Source organism: Protopterus annectens, chromosome 9.part0 (assembly GCF_019279795.1).
Source record: "Protopterus annectens isolate FY-2018-M chromosome 9.part0, PAN1.0, whole genome shotgun sequence".
Lineage (NCBI taxonomy): Eukaryota > Metazoa > Chordata > Ceratodontiformes > Protopteridae > Protopterus > Protopterus annectens.
Genome location: NC_056743.1, coordinates 494,943,302 through 494,966,615, shown reverse-complemented (window position 1 = coordinate 494,966,615; position 23,314 = coordinate 494,943,302). Strand labels below are relative to the sequence as shown.

Below are 23,314 nucleotides of genomic sequence, written 5' to 3'. Positions count from 1 at the left end.
ACTGACCTTGCCTCCCTTCGAACCTGCCGCTTCAACAGAATTGAAATGCCTCTCTTGGAAGACTGCCTTCCTACTAGCTATCAACTCAGCCAGAGGGGTCTCGGAACTTAAAGCTCTCATGGTTGTTGAGCCGTTCATAATTTTCCATGCATACAGAGTCTCCCTGAGGACTAACCCCTGCTTTATGCCCAAGGTGGTATCTGATGTGACCCTTAACCAGGCCATACACCTTCTCACCTTCTTTCCCAACCCTCAGAACAAGGGAGAAAGAATTCTACACTCACTAGATGTGCACAGACAACTCTGATACTATCTGGACTGTACTAAGCCATTCAGAAAAACAGACCAGATTCTTGTAAGCTTTGCCCCAGGGGCAGAGGGGAAGCCCATCTCCAAACAAACCATTTCCAAATGGATTTCACAGTGTATCCATTTTTGCTACAGACTACATGGGAAACCCATTCCTAAGTCTGTACCCACTCCACTAGGGCAACCTCCACTTCCACTGACTTCCTCAGAGGAGTACCTACCACAGACATCTTGGACGTAGCCACCTGGACCTCTCTCCATATCTTTACAAAGCATTACCACCTACCTCTTTTTTCTACGTCTTTGGCAGGGTTTGCCTCTGCAATTTTGCAGGGCCTCCTGAACCAAATCTAGGACTCAACCTATCCTTCCACCCTTTTCCTCAGCTTTGGGAATCCTCCCACAGGTGATGACTGCAACAGTGAAACATGAAGAACATAGTACAGTTGTGTACACTTACCATAAATGTAGATGTTCAAGTGTATTCACTTTTGCAGTCTTGGTTTCCATCCCTCTATCCCCCATTTAACATCTTCCCCTAGGGGGACACGAGCTTCCCAAGGTGGCTTTTAGCCACCAGGACCACTTCTCTCTTTTCCTTTGTGCTTCTGACGGGTTAGAGCAAGAAAAAGTGATGTAATCACATCGGCTGCCTTGCTTTATAGCACTGACAACCTGACAGCAGCTAGCGCATAAAAACATGGACTCTGGTATTCAGGCTGACCGAGGGCTACCATATTAGGGATAAACCCACAGGTGATGACTGCAACAGTGAATACACTCGAACAGCTACATTTATGGTAAGTGTACACAACTGTACTTTCTTATTCGTGGCTAAATCTTTGTGCAAAGATGTTAATACTTTTAGCCAAACGTTCGGTACTGCATCTGGGTCTGGGGTTTTCCAGTTCGAGGCTTTTCTTAACTTTATTTCAATCTCTTTGGCTTTTACTTCATCCCATTTCATATCCTGTGCCTTTAAACTTTTTATTCTTTAACAAATTCTATCCATTTAGCATCTTTATGTTCCACAGTATCTTCATAGATATTTCTCCAAAATGTATCTATTTCTTATTTTTTTTGGCAGTCTTTCAATTCCTTTTACTTTGTTTCCTGTTTCTCTATAAAACTTTTTGGGTCATCAATAAATTGCTTATTTTGTACTTTTCCTTTATATTTATCTGCATATCTTCTAAGTTTTTCCGCCTGTGCTGAAATTTTTAGTTTATTATTTGCGATAGTGCGTGACATATCCTGGTCTGTTCTAATACTGTGCATTGCTTTTATCATTTCTGTCTTTCTTGGTATTTTTGTTGAACTCTTCCCTCTTCTGCAGTCTTCTAACAGTGACACTTTTTGTCTTAACTCCTTTATAGTTTTCTCTGTTCGATATTTCCATGATGGTATTTCTCCCTTTCCTTCCCCTCTCTACCCTGTGTTCTTGTGGTAGGACTTTATCAGTTATTAATTCAGCTACACAATAGTATATCCTGTTGACTTCTGTTATATCACATGGATCTCCATGAACAATCCTAATTACTGTGTTCATTTGTTTTGTCAGACTTCTGACTTTTTGGGTTTTATTAACATTCTGCAGTCTATTTCTTTCATTGATCTTGATATATTTGTCTATGTCTATTAAATCAAACAACTCTCCTCTTAGCTCATTTTCTTCCAAACTGAGGGCACATCCCTTGTTTTCCATTTCATGCATGCATTCTATAGAAGATTCTATAGCATCTTCCTGTGGCACATTCTCTTCAATTTCATCCTGTGTTATCCGTTGCGCTGTCATATGGGAACTCACTGGCCTACCACTCCTCAACATTGACTATATCAGAGTTTCCACAGTTTCCTGTTGCTTCCCTTGCTGTCTAGCTTCAAGTGAACATTTATACTGGTTTCCTCTGGAAGGCTCCAAATTATCTTCATATGGCGCCTGACCAATTGCTTCCTGTTCCACTGTTTTCCCCTTAATTTGGATATCCATTGCTGTATCCTGTTTTGGTGCTTTCTGAATTAGATTTTCTACACTGAATCCCTCACTTCACAGGTACTCCATAACCTCAATTTCTATTTCTTTAACTTCTCCACTACTAATACCCTTTTCTACTTTTCCTCTTTGTCTTTTTAGTTTTTGTATTGAAAAGTTTTCCATGTCCAGATTCCTCTGCCTGTATTTCTCTTCAAAAATCTTTGGTGCTGTTCTTTTTATTGGTTAGTTTTGCTTTCTCCTTCGCATATATATTACATCTCTTTTTCTTTCCCATGTCCATATTTCTTCTTCAGATGTTTCCTGACCTTCCTGCTTCTCCTTACTTTGGAGACTCACTCCATCATGCTGTGATATAACCTGTGTTAGACCTTCTACATCAAATTTGTAGGCACTCCATAACTTCAACTTCTGTTTTAGTAATGTTCTTTTCTGCGTTCTATCTTTGTAATATTATTTTTTATTGAAATTTTCCATAGCCAGATGCCTTTGCTTGTAGTTCTCTTCAGACTTTTCTACATAGTTTGTGATGATTCTGTACTACTTTTTGATTATCCTCAATATTCCCAGAGGTACTCAACTCTAAATACTCTATATACCTGAATAAGATCTCATCTTAAATATCTACATGAGGTACTGTACAAGTTCAAATATTTTAGTCTTGCATTATAACTTAAGTTTCACATCCATGGATGCCCTTGGTTTATTTCCACTGTACTCTTTCCAGTTTACTCATAGGTTCATAGATTAGTACTAAGGTAACTGCCCTTGCGAGCTATTTTAAGCCTAGCCAATTATCCCTTGTGAGATTCAAACCCTGCACCTTGTGTTTGTAAGGCAAACACCTTAACCATTAGGTCACCCTCCCTACCCTATGCTTGTTTTCTTATAAGATTTCCATATTATAATTTGATACTCAAGTTTGAGTCTAATATAACTAACAAACAATTATTTCATTATTTCTGACTTCCTAGGCTTTATAAATCTTTTTATACAACCTGCAGTAATATACTATATAATTATAATTAACCAATTGTTTGATATGATTAGAAAAACTTAAAGCTGGATCAACTCATATACACAGGTCCTTAAATGAATACACAGTTTCAATCACTGTGGGCTGTATTAAATATTCACCTTTCAGTTTATGTTTCCCAAGTCTTAATATGCTTAGTTTTTCTGTCTTTATCAGCATGTTTTTCTCCTGTGCCCAAATGGTCAATTTAGTCAAGTTCTTTTGTAGACTTGTCCAATCTATAACACACGTAATCAGTTTACCCAATTTCAAGCCATCTGCCTAAAGACAGTAGAACACCTCAGATGAAAAATATGTAAAAGATACAATCTAAATAAGTATGGGCCTAGGACAGAGCTTTGTGGGACACCCTGACAGTAGCTAAGAATTTCACCTGTCCAATTACTGTGTGATACTTGTGTCCTGTTCATGCAGCTATCCATCTTAATAAGAGTACATTGATACTTGTTTTAATGTATTGATCACCGTTTTGTCTATGACCCTGTCAAATGCTGAAGTTAAATCTATATAAATTACATTACAGCACAATATTTCATTCATAGCTGTTGTATTGTTGTAGAACATCATGTTACAGGTTGTAATAGATTTATTTTGAAAATATGCATGCTAATATATGGTTTCAAATCCCAGCCTTTCCAATTCTGACAGCAACTTATCCAGTATTATCTTCCCCATTATTTTCCATAAAATGAAAGTAGGCTTATGGACCTGTATGACTCTGGATTTGTCCTACTCCCTTTTTTTTTAAAGACAGGTTTAATAGTTGAATGTCTTTAATCTTGAGGAATCTCTCCATATTTATATGACCTAGTGAATAATAGATATAATAGTATTGTAAGTTCTTGCTGAAGTGTTCTCAAGTCATTATTACTAATTCTCTCTCCTCCCTGTGCTTTACTTGGATCCAGTTTGCTTAGTTTCTTTTTTACTATAATCTAATTTGATTTCAGTATCTGAGGTTACCTGGATGCCACTAAGACAATTTATCATCCCTTTGTGGAGCCAAACACTTTTGCATTAGATTTTGTAAATATATCTATAATAATTTTTCCCTTAGAATAAATTTTAGAATCTGTACACAGTTCATCAGTTTGCATATCTTTAGTCCTTCCAGATCTTATCTACCTATAAAATGTTTTCCTATTATGCTTAATATCTTTATATACATTTTCTTGATGTTGCCTCACACTATGGTTAATTTATTTGTCCAGCTGTTTATTTCAGTTTCAAAGTTGTAGTTCAACCTCTTTTTCATTTCTCAGATTTTTTTTGTCTCTCACCTTAAACAAGTATCTCTGTTCTTATAGAAATGTATCCTCCTGATGTTGTATACGTATACCTAGATCCTGATGTTAAACTTTTTTTGATTTTTTGCATTCAAACAATTTGTGTTTCAACAGATTCCAGACAGTAGGTGGACAGAATAGATCCTTGTAGTACCTCACTTGTTACTGGTCTATGGTGGAGGTGGACTCCCCAACTTTGACCGTGTGCGTTCTGTCGGTGAGTCAGTTTGCTACCCATCTAGTAATGTATGGCCGTATACTGAGTGACTTTAGCAAGCCCAGGTAGGCAGTGTGCTTCTGCTGGTTCATGGTGGGGGACCTGTAGCTAGCGATGATGTGGAGGGGTATCTTACCTATAGTTAATTAGACCTGGAGTAGCTCAAGAGACTTGCACCAGTCTTGTCATATATTTGGATTTAATGAAAATGGATAAACCTCCACCTCTGGATCTTTCACGTTCATTTTGGGGTCTGAACGTGTGAAAGACATTGTAGCCTTATACAGCGTTCTTGAACTAAGTCTCAGTGACTGCACAAATGTCAGCATCTTCCAAAGTAGGGAGTGTTTCCAGGGAATGCAGTTTACTGTTAAAGCTCCTAGCATTAAGCAGCATGACCCTGAGATTGTCTTTAGTGGATTTCTTTATGTCGGAAGTTTTGTTGTTTGGACATTGCCTAAAACAGGCATTATGGTACGTCTCAAGTTTTTCACACCAACATGTACTGTGATAGAGTCCTAACTGTACTTGTTGTTGAGCAGTTTGAGTGCGTGCATGATTTGACAGATCCTGCCACCTGACAAGCAGCTGATTGTAACCTTCTCCTTGTTCAACCTGGTGAGGGGGACATCTCTGTGTCTCACTATTGAGTTGCCTATGACCAGAACATTTTTTTTAGGTGTTTTGCCTTGGGGGCTTAATTGTTAAGACACTGATATGTGTGTTGTTATGCATTGGTGGATTCTGTTTGTGTACCAGTATGTGTATGTTGTTTGTGCTTGGGAGGTCTTTGGTCTTTTGGTAGGCTGTTAGTGAGCACCTCCACGTATGTGGGTTTATGTATCTTGACCTTATTTTTTGTGAGAGGGGAGTTGTGTGCGCTAGCAACCTGTTGTATGCCTTGTATACCGTCTTTTGTACATGCTGTGTTTGCTTTAGGAGCACGTGGCTGTCATTATACATGAGGCAATTACTACTTTGCCTGAGGAAGCCCATGTCATTCAGGTTATCTGGAAATGGTGGGAAACTGTCCGTCAATTATGGCAGGTGTATATTGTAGTAGTTAGTGGGGATAAACTAGATGGACCAGGGTTTGCTTGTGAGACTAACAAAGGTGGCTAAGAGTGGAGGACTGTGCCCTCACAATGCGCAACAGAGTTGCTTGCTAGGTAGCAATGCACAACTGCATTGCGCACATAGAGGCAGTGGAGCTTAGGAGGCTTCTCTAGCAGATATCAAGGGAAAAATCTGTTTCTAAGTGTTCGTCTATACCCGGCAGTGCTAAACCCAGCAGTGTGGTGCACCGCTATACACAAACACAGGACTTGTACAAAAGTGAAGTTAAACAAGTTTAACACAAATTAGCCAATAGGAAAGCCCAAAACTGAGCATTTTTCCTGTAATCCCCAACTCAGATGGGTCCTGGGCTACACACTTGTGCCACAGGGGTGCAGGAGGGCCTTTCATAATGTAGGATGGCTGGTTTTAGTGCTCAAGTAATACAAAACAGCCTAGATTCAGCAAATGTGAATCTAGCCTATGCTATGAAATACAGAATTACTAGAAATTCAAAGTGCAGAAAAAGCAGTCACAGCAGTAAAAACAGCACAAATGAAACAACAATTTAGCAAAATACAGTTCAAAAAGTGAATTGCAAACTTAAAATACACTTATTTTTTGTTGAACATAGTGGATGATGTAGATTTAGTTCAGATTCACTCAAGATGTGTAGCTACTACAGAACTCGGAGAGAACTTAAATCAACTTCTATGAGAAAAATCATACCAACAGTATACAAGTAAGTATTAAAATATGGTGTTGGGTTGAATGATGAGTGTTTCCAGAAAAATTTTTTTGGGGTCCATAAAGGAGGACCTACAGCTTGCACTAATATGTTATGGGACATGGGCTATGGTAATACGGATGTGGAAGATCTCAAGTGCATCATACTATTTGGTAAATATTGAGCTGGGCTTGTTTTTGTTGAAAATTGAGAAGACATCTCTGCCTTTTGGTTCGTTCATATGCAGTAATTGGTCTACATGTATAGAAGGCATTTTAGCCTTACGCTGCCAAGGGGACTCTTCATGTCTCTAAGTCACGTGCCAGTAATTGCACAGACATTTATATTCTCCAGGTTGAGTAGAGTTTCTTGTTTAGACTCTTGGCATAGACAGGGTTTTAGCCAATATTTGAAAGGCCATAGGGAATAGCTGCGGACTGTCCATGGTAACGTATCATGGTCTGCCACCCATATCTTCTCAGGCTGACAATAACACCAGCATCTAAGGCAATTGTTAAAGTCTGTTATTTTCTTTTCATAGTGTGGCGCCATCCTTGAAGAAAGAATGCTGCTCGATACTAAACTTATACCAGCCTGGTACACATAGTCCAAGAGTTCCATCTTGTCTCTTCATATAGTCCAGGGAGGTACATCTCATTTCATGTGGGTCATGACCCTTAATAGGCAGTTGACCATGACTATCTTCTTTCTCAGCCTGGAGAGTAAGACAGCTGTATGTCTCACAGTGGAGTCTCCTTTGACCAAAATATTGGTTTGTGTAGTGGTATGCCTTATGGGTTTAGAAGTTGAGACACCATGAGATAGGGCTATATGCATCATGGTGGGGGTTGTTTTCCTACAGTGCTTTGAGGAAACTTGTTCAACAGGAACCTAGTTGTACATTTACTCGGGTCTTGTTCCATACACTTTTGTAATGCTTGCAAAATGTTTCCTGCTCTTGGAAATGCTATATTATCATCATATGTGAAGGCCACTAGATTGCTCTTCAAAACACCAAATCACTTGTAAAAAAGAAAATAAGATTGGACCTAGTACTGAGCCCTACTGGAAAACAGGTAACTTTGGATGATTGCTGTAAATTACCTGTTTCCAAGGTATCTAAGCAGCTAGCCACATGTATGTTCATTCACTGCAGACTAACTCAGTTTGTGTAAATAAGTGGGTGACTGACTGACACACAGTCCTTACCTAAGACTTTGAAAACTATTCAGTGCTGTAACCTACATATGTTTACCTAAAAACTAAGTGACAAAAGATAGAGATAGAATACTTACTATCCAGTCTTATGGTGTATCCCAATAATGGAGAAAAAACATTTTAGTGCCAATGTACAAGAACAAAGGAGACATTCACAAGTGTGGGCAGTATAGGAGTGTCAGACTCTTGTTACACTGCATGAAAGTTCTGGAGAGGGTGATTGATAAATGAATACAGAAAGTGGTAAAAAGTAAGATGAGAGGTGAACAGTTTAGATTGAGATGAGGATGCAGCATAACTGACCTGATGTTCATCGTGCATACAGCTGCAGTAATCACAGATGGGTAGGGTTCTCTGCCGTCAGGCGGTCCCTCGGTTGGCCGAATTCCAAAGTCTAGGTCCAGCGTCGGTTGTAGTCGCTCTCTCTCCTGACGTCAGTGAGGCCGGAGTATATAAGACACAGCCGACGCCATGTTCCTCAGTCTTTTTTGCCGTGCGGTGCCCGAAGCAGAAGCAGTTCGCAAGTGCCGGTCGGCCAGCTCCTGAATTACGGAAATATTGGAAACCGAAGTCTTCATTAAAGCTAAGTACCCCGTTGGGGAAACTTTTCTTGCCTCAGACCGATGTCAGAAAAAGTTAATAATTGCATTTCTTGTGGGAAGTACACTGCATGAAAGTTCTGGAGAGGGTGATTGATAAATGAATACAGAAAGTGGTAAAAAGTAAGATGAGAGGTGAACAGTTTAGATTGAGATGAGGATGCAGCATAACTGACCTGATCTCTGTAGTGAGACAGATAGTTGAAAAGAAGCTGGAAGTAACGAAAGGGACCAACTGGGCAGTCCGAGACTTGAAGAAAACATTTGGCAAGATCCCAACAAAGCTGATTTGAGCAGTCCTGCAAGGATTTGAAGCCCTAGAAACATTGTTAGAATTAATTCAGGGTACTTGCAGGGGCCCATTGACACAAGTATGAGCATTGTCTGAACTTAGAGGGGTTCCATGCTGGAGTGGGTGTGCGTCAGGGTTCAACTCTGAGCCCACTGCTATTCATACCGATGATAGATTACATAAGCAAACTAGTCGGGGGATAGATCAACAAAGCTATATGCAGTTGATGTGGCATTATAAGCAGGCTCCAGACTAAAACTTCAGCAAGTGATAGGGGAATAGAATTCAAAACTGAGGGCACACAGAATGAAATGGAGTACAGATAAGACAGTTGTAATGACAGTTGTTGTTGTTGTTGTTGTGTCTTTCGGCTTTTCCCGGTTCGCCACAGCGGAACTCCGGTCCGCTAATGATTGGCAGTAGATTTTTACGTGCCGAGTTGCCAGCCCTGACGCACAACCTTTAACGAAGGTACGCCCATTCATGCATGTCTCCACACAGAAGACGCTCTAGCTGAGAATCGAGCAGGACGACGTCTTACTGTGAGGTTACAACGGTACTGCAGCACCACCAATCAAAATAATCTAAAAACTGAGATAGAAGGGAAAATAATGGAAAAGGTTATCAGCTCAAATATCTCGGAGGAGTAGTTATGAAGAAGGAAAGTCTGAATGAGGAGGTCAAAGCTAGTATCACAAGGGCTGCAGCCAACTGGCACAGAGTGTCAGGGGTAGTACTTGACAGAAGAATGCCAAAAAAGCTGAAATGCAAGGTATATAATACATTTGTTTGCCCAGTACTGCAGTATGGTACAGAAACCTCAGAATTGAAAGCAGTGCAGTTGAGAAGGCTAGATGTGATGGAGATTAAGTGCCTGAGATGGGTGGTGGGATGCACATTATGGTATAGACAAAGAAATGACCTCAAAGCAGAAACCCAAATAGCTCTGGTTGCAGAGAAGGTCAAAGAGAGCAGATTATGGTGGATCAGAGACGTGCAGAAAAGAAGTGCAGAAAAGTAGAAAATCTGCTGAAGGTGGTTTAGAGCAGACAGGAAGAACGCAAGGGGAAATGAGGGCATCCAACACATGCAAGTCGGGCAAGACTGTTGATGAAGGCAGAAGAGTGGCATTGAATTGAGAGAGATGGTGACAGTTGACCTAATGCCCTGACCCAATATAGAATAATGAAGAAAAGGGTGTTGATTTATTTATTTATTTTTATTTATTTTATTTTACATTTGTTAACCAGGAAAATCCAGCTGGACCAGGTCCATTTTCAGTGGATGCCCGGGGAGAAAAGCTCCACAATTAACATATAGTGAGTAGTTAATGCAATGAGAAATGTACAGAATGAGAATACAGTAGATTACTTACAATTTCTTATCAATAGTTTACAGGCATTGCAGGACTGAAATACAGTTAGATTAATATTTACAGTTAGGTAGAATACACTGTTTTCATTTCTAGTAAGTGTACACTGAAAGAAGTACAAAGACCAGTGTGGCTTATTATAAGAAGTATGTATATCTATGTGAGTATAATAGTGTGAATTATAGATTGGAGTTGTTTGGAGGAGGAGAAGAAAAGGTATAGAGATTGTCAAGTGATACATGGGCAAACCCAATTTGTCCTGAGATAAGATTTGAGTAATTTTTTGAAGTTTGTGTTTGTTGTTGTGGAGGTTATATTAGTGGGGAGATTGTTCCATTTTTTTGCTATGATGTGAGAATATAGGACTTTACCTGCAGTGTTGTTAGCAGTTGTAACACTGAGGAGAGGTTTATTGGATGAGCGGAGAGGGCGACTGGAGGAGTAGGAGGTGAATAGCTGCTTTAGGGTTGGAGTTTTTTATGAGTAGCTTCTGATGTTAAAGGTGCAGGCGAGTTGTTGGTAAGTTAGTAAGTGGGGAAATTCAAGCCATTGGATTTCTTTTAGTACTTGGCAGTGATGAGTTCTAAAGGGAGAATTGTCAAATTTGGCAATTTTGTTGTAGCATGAAGCTAACTTGTCCAGATCTGATTTTCTAGTATGGATTAGGATTGGTGCAGCACAAGTAAGTGTTGATAAGAGGTGAGTTTGAGCTAGGGTGATTCTTGCTTTTGCTGTGAGATAGTTTTTGTGCCTGTAAAGGATTCCCATTTTTTATGAACTTTCTGGATGGCTTGTGCTATGTGTAGATCGAATGATAGGTTGTTGTCTATTTCAACTCCTAGGAGTTTTGTGTGGGTGGATGGAGAGATGATAGTGCCATTTCTAGATGAGATAGAGAAATTAGAGGGGGTAGATTTCATTTTATTAGGGGTGAACAGCAGAAGTTTGGTTTTATTGGGGTTGAGAATGAGTTGGATGTCAAGTGATCCAAGTTTCAATAGCAGAGAATGATTATTGGGCTAGTTGTTGTAGGGTGTTAACAGATGGGGCTGCGCAGATGAAAATAGAATCATCTGCGTACTGAATTAGTGAGGCTTGCTTGGAGGAGGTGTATAGATTGTTTGTAAAGATAGAGAAGAGTAGTGGGCCTAATATTGAGCCTTGTGGTACTCCCATAGAGTTAGGGAGAGGAGGGGATAGATGTTCTTCGTGTCAGCCTGATTAACAAAGTCTTGGGTCCTGCACCGGTTGCTGTCCCTTCTTCCATGACGTCAGGTTGTCAGGGGTATAAAACATGCAGTGGACGCCATTACATCAGTATTTCTTGCTGTGCGGTGCCTGAAGCAGGAGCAGTTCGCAAGTGCCGGTCGGCTGACTCCTGAAATTTTCATTTTCAAGTTTCAGAACCGAACTCTTTAACTTAAAGCTAAGTACACCGTTGGGGAAACTTTTTCTTGCTCCTTTCCGATGTCAGTAAAAGTTAATAATTGCATTACTTGTGGAAAGCAAATATCTCATAAAGATTTTCATTTGTATTGTATTCCTTGCCTAGGCCCTGACCACGATGTAGCTTGCCGTCAGTTTTGTGCTTTATTTAATCAGAGCACTATCCGTTATCTGTACATTTTTGCTGCTAAATATTTCGGTTCTCAGTTTAATTATCCAGAAATGACGTTGGTTAGCCATCCGACTACCGGGATTCCGAAAAAACACAAAGATAAAGACAGAGACAGGTCATCGAGGTCCAAAACTGCCGACGACGCTTCTTCTAAGCCAGTCACCAGTTCGCCGGTGCCCCTGATACCTGCTACTTCTGACTCGCAGGCCTCTACTGAGTCCCATTTGGAGTCTGGTATGCCACGAGATGCTTCACCTATGGAACCTGCGGATGACTCAAACCTTGGATGGGTCCGGAGCCGCTGTGCAGGCACTGGCTTCTGAGTGTGTATTCAGGCCTACAGACTTGCATATTAAACTGACTCCACCGTCAATACTAAGGCCTAAATCTCGATCTATGTCTAAAAAAACGACGCCCAGGCCACATGTTCAGGCCCCTATGCCTAAAAACAAATAATCAAAATGGCTGAAGATCTAATTACTCTAATCAGGGATAGTCAACCCCCCACACACACACACACTTCTAAGAGGCCTAGGGCTGAGCTTGACTGTGAATCTTCTGATCAGGACTCTGTTTCTTCTGACTCTTCTAATGACCTGGATTTGTCCATACCTACTTATGAAGATTCTGATGCAGAGGATTCCATTCCCTCTGCTTCCCCCCCTGAGGACTTTTCTTTTGGGGAAACTTTACATACCTTAAGGGAGCATTTCCACTGGTAAAGTCAGTAATTTTCTGATTCAAAAAAGAGGCTTAGGGATTTCCTTCTTCTATCTCAGCACAGGCCTTTGGCTATACCTCCTGTACTAGACATTGTTGATGTGTTTTCGGAATCCGGTATGGCCCCTGATTCCCTGCCTCCGGCTCCTAGTAAACCTGACCGATACTACAGGGTTCCTGAGTCCCACAAGTTCCTTTTCAAAAATCCTGTTGCAGATCCAGAAACCATTTCTCAGGGGCCCAAGGGCATTAAGGCTTCCACTGCTAAAAATCCTACCTCTTCTGATAGAGACTCCAGGGTGCTGGATAGATGGGGTAAAAGGGTTTATACTTCTGCAACCTTGGCAATCAGGGCTTTAAACTGCCAATTTCATATGTTAAAATATCAACAGCATATTATTGGATTGCTTAAACAGAAAATGATGTTGATTTCTGACTGTGTGTAAAAGATTTACAGGATTTATTGCATTCTGCTGAACAAGTTGGAAAACATACTTTGCAATGTGGTTTTGATTCTTTAGAGGCCTCTTGCAGGGCTTCTGTTACTGGGTCTGTGCTTAGAAGGCATGCTTGGCTTAAGGAGCAATCTCTGCCTGATCATGTTAAAGCAAAATTGTTGGATGCTCCTTTAAATCCAGACCGCCTGTTTGGCAATAAGGCTGAAGAAGTTCTAAAAAAAATGGAAGATAAAGCTAAAGCTATGCAAACTGTAAAAGATTTCTTACAAGTGCAACCTCCAAGATTTAGTAAGCACTGGCATACTAAGAATTGGTTCTTTCCAGCTCCTTCCAGATCCTCTCAAGCCAAACTCAGATACACCAAAAGCACCAGGTTTCAATCCCAGGGGGACTCTCAGAACTAAGCAATGGGAGGCCTCCACTTCCAAATCTGGAAATAACAAGACACCCCCCTATGGTAAACAGTCTCAATGACTTTCCTTTAAAATTACCAGGCACTTACCTTTTAGCCACCCCTTTGGGGGGGAATATTGCTCTTCATGCAAAAAACTGGGAACTCATAACCCAGGACAAATGGGTTTTAAATAGTGTCCCAGGGATACAGATTTCATTTCCACATGTTGCCAACACCAAACGGGTGGCCAGACCTGCCCCCAAATCAGTGGGCAGAGGCTCAAAAACAAGTACTTTCCCTCTTAAATATGGGGGCTATTCAACTGGTACCAGAAGGGGAAAAGGGACAAGGCTTCTATTCCAGGCTTTTCCTGGTACCCAGAAAAGACAAATCATGGCATCCAATTCTGGACCTGTCTACTCTAAACACCTTTCTGGACATTCCAAAATTCAAGATGCTGACTCTTCAGTTACTTCTTATGCTAGGCAAAGATGCCTGGTTGGCAACTCTAGATTTAAAAGAAGCATACCTGCACATCCCAATCAGGGAATCTTGCAGAAGATACCTATGCTTCAAAGCAGGCTACTTGCATTATCAGTTCTCTGCACTGCCCTTTGGCTTGTCTACTGCACCCAGGGTATTCACAAAGTGCCTGGCTCCAGTAATTGCCTTTTGCAGGCAAGGAAATATTCAAATGTATCCATACCTGGACGATTGTCTAATTCAGGCAGAAAACCAGGGCATACTTCTAAATCATCTGGCGTTTGTACAAAAGGTTCTAACTTGTCTGGGGTACACCATAAATGAAAAGAAATCACAACTGGTACCCTCTCAACAGATTACATTCCTGGGTGCAAGCTTGAATACAACTACCCAGATGGCTTTCCTCACGCCAGAGAAGCAAATTCATTTGGTAACTTCAAACAAGTGGCCACAAAAACCCTGCTTATCTGCAAGACAAATACTGCAAGCCTTGGGGTTTATGGCCTCCTGCATTCTTCTAATTCCATATGCAAGACTGCATATGAGGAAACTACAGTGGTACTTAAAAAGTCTATGGAGTCAACATTATCACAGCCTGGAAACAATGATTCCTATCGTACCTTGCCTATGCCTGGAGTTCCTGTGGTGGGCAGAGGCCTGCCACCAAAACAAGGGACTGATATTCACACTACCCCCTGCTGTCCAAACCCTAACTACAGATGCATCAGACTATGCATGGGGGGGGGGCTCACCTGGCGGGGAAGTGCATTCAGGGCAAATGGAACCCAAATCAAATGCACCTACATATCAGTCAAAAATAAATGTTAGCTGTACGAATGCTCTGACAGCCTTCAAGGACTGCATTCTTCCAGGACAACTAATGGTAAAGATGGACAACACCACGGTTATGTGGTACATAAACAAGCAGGGGGGTACACATTCCTACCCTCTCTGCAGACTAGCCATGGCATTGTGGAACACAGCCTTGAGCTACCAAGTGCACCTACAAGCTCAATTCCTGCCAGGAAAATTGAATACAGTGGCAGACGAGCTAAGCAGAAATCTCATGGACCCACATGAGTGGAAACTGGAACCATGGATTTTCAACATGTTGACAAGCAAATGGAGGAGCCCAGACATAGATCTGTTTGCCTCCCCCCCAGAACTACCAGTTGGACAAGTTTTGCACAAGGACTCCCCACAAAAAAGCCTGGAAAGTGGATGCTCTTTTCTTCATCTGGAAAAACCTGTCAGTCTACGCCTTTCCCACTCTGCCTCTGCTCTCCAAAGTTCTGCTAAAAGTCAAACAGGATAAACCAAGAATGACTTTGATTGCTCCAGACTGGCCATACCCACTCCTGCGCAGTGTGTCACAAATATCTCCATGGCACCTGCTTCAGACGCCTTCCTTGCTGTCTCAGCAGGAGAACCAAATTCTGCACCCTCAGCTTCCAACATTGAACCTTGCAGCCTGGCTGATAACTCAAATTCACCCTTAGCATCCCTCAACAAACCTGTGACGGATGTTATCTTGGAGGCGAGAAGACCTAGTACTAGGAAATCTTATGTTGTCAAATGGAAAAGATTCTGTGCCTTGAACCAATCTTTAGGGATGAGCACAGCAGCACCTAATTTACCTCAGATTTTGCAGTACTTAACTGAGATGCTTCACAAGGGCCTGTCTTTTTCCTCTATTAAAATCCACGCCTCAGCTATTTCAGCTCACTATAACACAGAACCACCCCTCTTTCTTTATCCCCTGCTCAAGCAGTATCTCAGAGGGACAAAGAACTTGAGACCACCCAGGAGAGCTCCTACCCCTGCCTGGGACCTTAACTTTGTTTTGGAGAAGCTCACTCTTCCTCCTTTCGAGCCAGCTGCTACTGCAGACTTAAAATTTCTTTCTTGGAAAACAGCCTTCCTTTTAGCAGTCACTTCAGCTAGAAGGATATCTGAATTACAGGCCCTTATGGCAGTGGAGCCTTTCATCATATTTCATGTGGACAAGGTATCTCTGAGGATCAATCCATCCTTCATGTCCAAGGTGATTTCCAGTGTGGCTCTTAATCAATCCATTCATTTACCAACCTTCTTTCCCAATCCACAGAACAAAGGGGAACGGATTCTGCATTCATTGGACGTGCACAGACAACTTAGATTCTACTTGGACAGAACTAAATTTCGAAGAAATTCTGAACAATTGCTAGTAGCATTTGCTGTTGGGGCAGAGTGGAAGGCTGTTTCATAACAAACCATTTCTAAATGGATAAGCTATTGCATTAATTTCTGCTATAAGCACCATGGAAAACCTATCCCCCAGGGGATCAGATCTCACTCCATCAAGTCTGCATCTACTTCTGCAACCTTTCTCAGAGGTGTTCCTCCCAGGGATATTCTAGAAGCTGCTTCCTGGAGTTCTGTACATACTTTCACCAAGCATTATCATTTACCAATGTTCTCTAAATCCAGAGCTGGCTTTGCCACTGCTGTCTTGCAGGGCCTTATAGCTGGTCCTAATGCTGTATAAATTCCTCCTCCCAACCATAGCTTTGGGAATCTACCCAAATGTAATGACTGCAACAGTGAAACACGAAGAACATAGTACAGTTGTGTACACTTACCATAAATGTAGATTTGAGTGTATTTACTGTTGCAGCCCTGGTTACCCTCCCTCCAGCCCTACTTTTTTTCTCCGACTATACCTCTACTTTCTTTTACTATGCTTAAAAGCCTTTTTGGTGTATTTGCTTTTGGTTGGAGGTATATTTTTGTGTTTTTAATTTTATTTGCTCCCCATTTGGGGGGGCACCTGACATCTGGGGCAAGAAAAACTGATGGGTAGGCATCGCCTGCATGTTTTATACCCCTGACGACTTGACGTCATGTAAGAAGGGACAGCAACCGACGCAGGACCCAAGACTTTGTTAATCAGGCCGACTGAGGGCAACCTGCCAGCAGATTACCCAAATGTAATGACTGCAACAGTGAATACACTTGAACATCTACATTTATGGTAAGTGTACACAACTGTACTTTCATTGTGCCATTGTACAGATTGTTGTCTGTCTGATAAGTAGCTTTTGAACCAGGGGATAGTAGGAGAAGTAAAAGATAGAGAGTTAAGAGCATCCAGTAGTTTAGGGTGTGAGACCATGTCAAATCCTTTAGAGAGGACTGAAAAGGTAGCAGACACATAGTTGTTGCTGTTTCTATGATGATTAACCAGATTGGTGAAGGAAAGAAGAGCAGTAGTTGTACTATGGCGAGGGCAGAATCTGTGTTGGGTGGAGGAGAGAAGATTGTTTATATTTAAGAATTGCATAACTTGTGAATGTATGCATTTGTCTAGGATCTTAGATAAGGGGGAAAGAATAGCTGTAGGCTGATAGTTGGAAAAGTTGTAAGATTTACCACCTTTGTGAAGAGGTATAATCTAGGATATTTTCCATAGTTGTGGCACATAAGCTTTCTGAATGGACCTGTTTATTAGGATTGATACTGGATATGATAGGGAGTCAGCTGCTATTTTTAGGAAGTTAGCAGGTAATACCATCTGCTGCAAGTGTGGTAGGTTTTAGTTTGAGGAGTTTTCTAATTTTAGATGTAGGGACAGGTGAAAGAGAGAGAAGGATGGTTGGTTGGTAGAGCTGTTAGGAGGGTTCCCAACAGTTGTGACTGGTGAGTTATTAGTGTTCGTTAGATGGTTGGACAGAGTTTGGATTGAGTTTATGAAATAACAGTTAAGCTGGGAAGCTATATCTTTGCTGTTAGTATAGGGAAGGTAGGGATGGGGGTGGCAATTGTACCAGGTTTTAGTAGGGAGTTGATACTATGCTAAAATTTTGGGGGATTTTTTGAGTGTTTGTTTTGGAGACCTAGGAAGTAGTTTTGTTGTCTAGTTTGTTTTTTGGCTAGATTCATATGCTTTTGCTTGGTATGATCTGAGTTTTCTTGTTTCCATTGCTTCCAGGCCTTGTCTCTGGTTTTAGTAGGGCTCTTGTGTCCCTATTTAACCATGGAGCATAGTTTGCTTTGGTTTTTATCTTTCTTATTGGTGCAATGGAATTTTGAACTGAGATAAACATATTATTAAAATAGTGTACAGTCTGATCTAGGTGTAGGGTTCTTAGAGGCTGCCAGTTACATTGCTGTAGAATGTTTTTTAGGTTGTCTGGGGTTAAGTTACGATCACCCCTGATGTGTCTGTAGGTTATGGGTTTAGGAGTATTAATTTGTTTCCTTAGGAGGAAAGTGGAGAGATGGCCACTGAGAACATCAGGAGGTAAGCATCCAGTCTGATAGTGATGTTTGAGGCTATTTACTAGTGTCCAATCAATAATGGTTTATTTACGTTTTTTTTTTGTCTAATCTGATGGGTTCTTGAATTAGTTGTGTGAAAACATAGAGGTTAATATTGTTAGTTTGGTTGTTGGAGTTGCAGGCTTGCCAGTCAGTATTGAGGTCACCTAATAAAATTGTTTCTTGAGGGGAGTTTTGATTCAACCATTGAAGGATTTCTTCTATGGCTGGAGAGTTATTCCCAGGAGGAATGTAGCAGCAAAGGATGTTAATTTTTTTATCATTGTTTATTGGTAGGATAGAGCCTATGATTTTGGGGTTTTGAAATGTTGGTAAAGGGGTATGAAATGGCTGGAGGTTTATTTCGTTTTTGAATAGAATTGCGACTCCACCACCTTTGCTATTTTTTCTATCTAGCCTTAAGATGTTGTAACCTGGTGGTAGAATTTCATCACTAGGGATATGTGGTTTCAGCCAGGACTCCGTAATGGTTAGACTGTCAGGAGAGTAATGAATAATAAAAGCATATAGATCTTCTAGTATTGATATTAATTATTAGTAGATCAGATTGAGCTCTATTGGGGAGGTCAGTGAAAGAGGGCCCTGGGTTTGGGTGTATGTCACCAGCGATAAGGAGTCTTTTTCTGAATTTGAATATGTGTTTGATAGCATAGGTTAGGTTTGAGAGGGATACATATACTGCTTTCTTATTGATAGTTGTAGATAGGTGGATATTAGGAGTGTATAGCATAATGCTAATGTGAAATAGTGTTGGACAGATTGTAAAATATATGTGGGAGTTGATGTGTTTTCCAGTATGTGTTGTGTGGAATGAGGTGCTGTCTAGGGGTAAGCTAGTTTGTATGGATGTAATGTAGGCTAGGGGGGTGAGGGCTAGTAGGTGTAAGGGTAGCAGGACTTGCATTGTAGCTTATCTTGGAAAGGCTGAAGTAGTGTTTGTTGCTGTGAGGGGGAGGTGGGGGTCTGGTGTGTAAATTCTAGTAATGGGTGTGGGGGTTCAAGTAGGAGGTACTGAGAATTAGCTAGGAGAGATGATTGGAGCAGGAAGTATGTCAGGTGACTAAGGAGAAGTACAAGTTCAGGTGTAGTGGGGGGTGGGTGGGATTTGGAGGTAGGGTAGGTGAGTGGAGGGAACCCGTAGGGCGAACGGAGCGGGTACAGACCCCCAGCAGAGGTGAGCACCAAAAAAGTATCAGTGAGCGGAAGTGAGGGCAGAACACTGATAGTGTTGTAGTGACTGCTGATATTCTCTAGTTAAACTAAGTAGATAGGTAAAAGTATAAGGATGACACACAAGGTAGATGTGATCAGAGGGTTGCTAGACGTGGAAAGGGCACCGTTAAGATGGCTAACACCAGAAATATCTTAAGTAGGTTGTGTTAGGTACTGGATAGTCAGAGAAATAATTATGGAGGTTTGCTGCCACCTACTGGGGAAATCGGGGTATCCCTGCGAGTGTGCACACCGTCGGGGCTCAGGTAGACCACATTTAAATGGAGTTTAAGTACAAATTCTGTAGCGCAGGTAGGGAAATTGATTACCTTAGTAGTATAAATAATCAATAATCACAGGAGCTTACATGCACTTAATAGCACTGAGCACATTTTCTGGGAGACTAGGTCCACTGCTGAGCCATTTTCAACGGGCTGATTGCTTTCCTGGGCTGGAGGGAGTTTAGACCGTGCTGAATGCACTTAATAGCTCTGAGCATGTTTTCTGGGAGACTAGGTCCACTGCTGAGCCATTTTCACCGAGCTGATTGCTTTCCTGGGTGGGAGGAGTTTAGACCATGCTGAATGCACTTAAAATGCACTGAACACGTTTTCCGGGAGACTAGATCCACTGCTGAGCTGTTTTCACCGGCTGATGATGATAAGGAGGAAGAGGACAAGCTGGAGAAGTAAAGCCAGCTCTAAACCTCATATGTCTGCCTAGTAGCGAGTGCAGGAAGTTATTTACACACTTATTTAGCATACCTTATCATATTGTGTGCACTGACAAAGTGCAATAATTGTCTGTTGAGTTCAGATCACATGGCTTTGAAAATAGATTTCATGCTTGCATTTTCCATTGTTGGACAATAAATAAATCAGAGGAGTAAGAGAGATTTGACTTAAACTGAAGGTTTAAAAAAAAGAAATTTAATATTAAAAACTCCACATAGTGCAGGAGCTTCTGTTTCAAATGCGAGACATTTTTCATATAGACACTATATTGACTGTCATTTTTTATTTTACATGCATGTTTTGTGGTGGCATTCACAGAATTTTGTAAGGACCCACTCAGTGACTGCTTGTTTTTGCAAATGAAGTAAAAGTCTTTAGGCACCATTCAGTACCATAGTCCATGCAAAACATATACTACAGTTGTCAAGCCAGTGTGATAACATGTTTCTACTTTGGGATTCTAATTTTTGCTGTTCTGTAGTGCTTGAAAAGCCATTGTCAGTCTGAGCTCAATGGTAAGAGAGAAAAGTTGTCTTGCTTATTTTGTCCATTGCTGATACTTAGTGACTTGTGCTGCCTCTTTTAGAAGTTTTCTTGAATAGATATTTGCTGAAGAACCTTTCCTTAAAACTTAATTTGTTGAACTTAATGAACATCTTTGAATGTACTAAATAAATAACACAGGGTTCATTGCCATGAAACGGTTAACCAACTGCATTAGGTTAACTTTACCGAAGGCTTTTTTTTTTTTTTTTTTTTTTTTAAAGAACTTGTCTTTAACATCAGTATATTTTAGACTGATATTTTCAAGCATTAACACCTTCACTTTGAGATATGGTTTCTTGAGGTTTACCAATAAATTCCTCCAGCCTGTCACTTATTTTGAGTGACAGTAGACACAGTCCATAGTTTGTTTTTAGGGCTTTCTAAAACAGTTTCATCCAAAACCTAATGGGCTTTCTCATTAGAAATTACACATTATAGTTGGTTGGTCTAATTGTCTATCGTCATAACAGCCCACTGTACCATGTTACCCACAAGTCTTATCTTTCATAAATAAAGTAAACACCGTGGATCGAGTAAATGAATAAAGCACGTCAGTGATTAGCTACAATTTTAAACAGGCTAAGATATCAATCAAAGCAGTAAGATCAAAGCTTATATTTCAGATGGCTAAGATGTAGAATAACTATCCCCTTTTTCTTGTATTTCCAACAAATATTGTCTGGATGTCTTACTGTAAGTCGCTCTGAGTTTCCGTACTTCAAGAGAGTGGCAGTGTGTCATTAGCAGGGTTAATCTAAAAAGTGGCCCTATATAGATAACATTTCGGGTAGAGGAGGTTTGCACAGATAGTGAATGTTAAACATGGAGGGCAGGCCTGTCAACAATAGTGGGCAGCACTTGCTGAAAGTAATTTACAAGCATACATGTTTTATATGATTTATTAAGTATAAGTTTCTGCTTAATATTGATTTTTATGACGTGAAATAACATGAGTTTTTACTTAATGTCTCTCTGTACTTGTTTACCTTCCTTAAGCTCCCTGTAGGTAATTTTATTGTAAGATTTCTTTGTAGGTAATTGGTCTTTTTCATTTTGGTAGAAAAAAGAGGAGGAGAAATTTGCCCAGAAAATGACCCGTCAAAAAATGCTGGAAGAGGAGAAACAAAGGGTTGCTTTGATGAAGCAGCAACAGTTGGAACAAGAACAGCTTGATGCCTTTGAAGAGATGCTGCGCCGCAAAGAGCTTGAAAAGGAGCGGTTAAGAGTCTTAGAAGAATTTGGAAAACTTAGAAAAAGTTCAGAATCTGAAGAAGGTCCTTTAATAGCTGGCGTAGATAGACCACCTGTTGTACACCCAGGCAATGAGTCCCCAAGTGCACCTGTGTTACCTGGCAGTAGATTTACACCAACAGGACCACCTGCTGTAGATAGATCTCTTAAGCCAAGAGCCTTTGGGAGCATGTACAATAGTAAGTACAAGTATTTCTTCAGAGAAATAATGGCACCTGTGTCATATCTAAAACGTTTATCCTATTTTTCTGTCCGAGCTCTTGGCAGCAGATACAGCAGTCCAATACCCTCATTTAACACCCCCAATTATGATTTTACATTAACACTGTGTTTGGTATGTTAGTAGTAGTGATCATGTCTGTCACGTATCTCAAAATTTCACTTAAAAATTTCCATTCCTTTAATATAATCTGTGATTTATAATAAAACAGTTAGTTCCAGTTGTTGATTTTTTTTTTCAAGAAATGCACGTTAATGGTGTCACTTAGCTGAGTAAGTATTACCAGCATTTTAAGTGTCCCTGACTTGGTATCTTTTTCTCAAACTATTTTTGCATTATTCTGCTTACTGAATAAAGAAGAAATTAAGTGCTGTGATGATGACAGTATCTCAGGATTTGCGAAAAATAATATCGGGGAAGGAAGTGGTCTCTAAGAATTTTAAACATTTTAAGCACACACTGGAAAAGTAAAAAGTTGTGGTTTGCTACCTGTATAGCTCTGATGTACTGTAACTGAACCCTGAGTTTTGAATTCTGAGTATATGAATTCTGTAAACACTGCTCAGTCATCATTTTTGATACTTGCTTCTTAGCTATGAAAGTCGTAGATCCTTTGCTGGTGTCCAGTATATATGTATGACTGGAACTGTTGGTTATCTGTTTGAGATACCTGAGACTTTGCTAGTGCATTGTGACACATGCAAATTGCATACAGATGGCACAGAGGCTGCATCTGAAATGTGGCTGGTCTTAAGGGATACTTTTGTAAAAAGAAAAAAAGGCATGAAGTCTAAAAAGATCCATGAACCTGCCATGTTTTTCTCCATCTTATGTCTTTTGTTATGTCATTGGCCTTCTCATGCAGTTTCTGGCCGTTTGATCCACCACTTGCATCAAACAAAGAGGTCTTATTACATGGCCTACAGTTTCATTTGTGTACCTGATAGTGACTTGACACTATTTACCACTACTCTGACCTTATAAAAGAGTGCACTATGTAGATTAGAACACAAAATGATCTTGGGATACCACACATTATACCCTAGGGGCATGAATTTGGAAAGTGGGCTTGTGTTATGAAATTTTGAATGTCTATTTTTCCAAAAAAGTTTGAATGTTTAGTAATTTAAAAATAAGTCATATTTATGATATATTTAGTATATTTAATAGTTTTCGCTACTTGTGTTATTATTGTGTTTAAATTTATGCTTTCAGTAGTAATAAATATTTAATTATATTTATATGAAAAAAAT

At 40.4% G+C, this 23,314-nt stretch overlaps 1 protein-coding gene across 5 annotated transcripts in view; it reads left to right on the top strand.

Annotated features, from left to right (window-relative positions):
- Positions 1-23,314, top strand: part of LOC122811292 (STAM binding protein) — a 688,610-nt gene that overhangs the window by 219,426 nt on the left and 445,870 nt on the right. For all 5 annotated transcript variants that reach the window (XM_044083041.1, XM_044083043.1, XM_044083042.1 and 2 more), the window contains one exon: positions 21,651-22,020. In XM_044083041.1, coding sequence (XP_043938976.1) covers positions 21,651-22,020 — 370 coding nt within the window. The remainder of the gene's footprint in view (positions 1-21,650; positions 22,021-23,314) is intronic.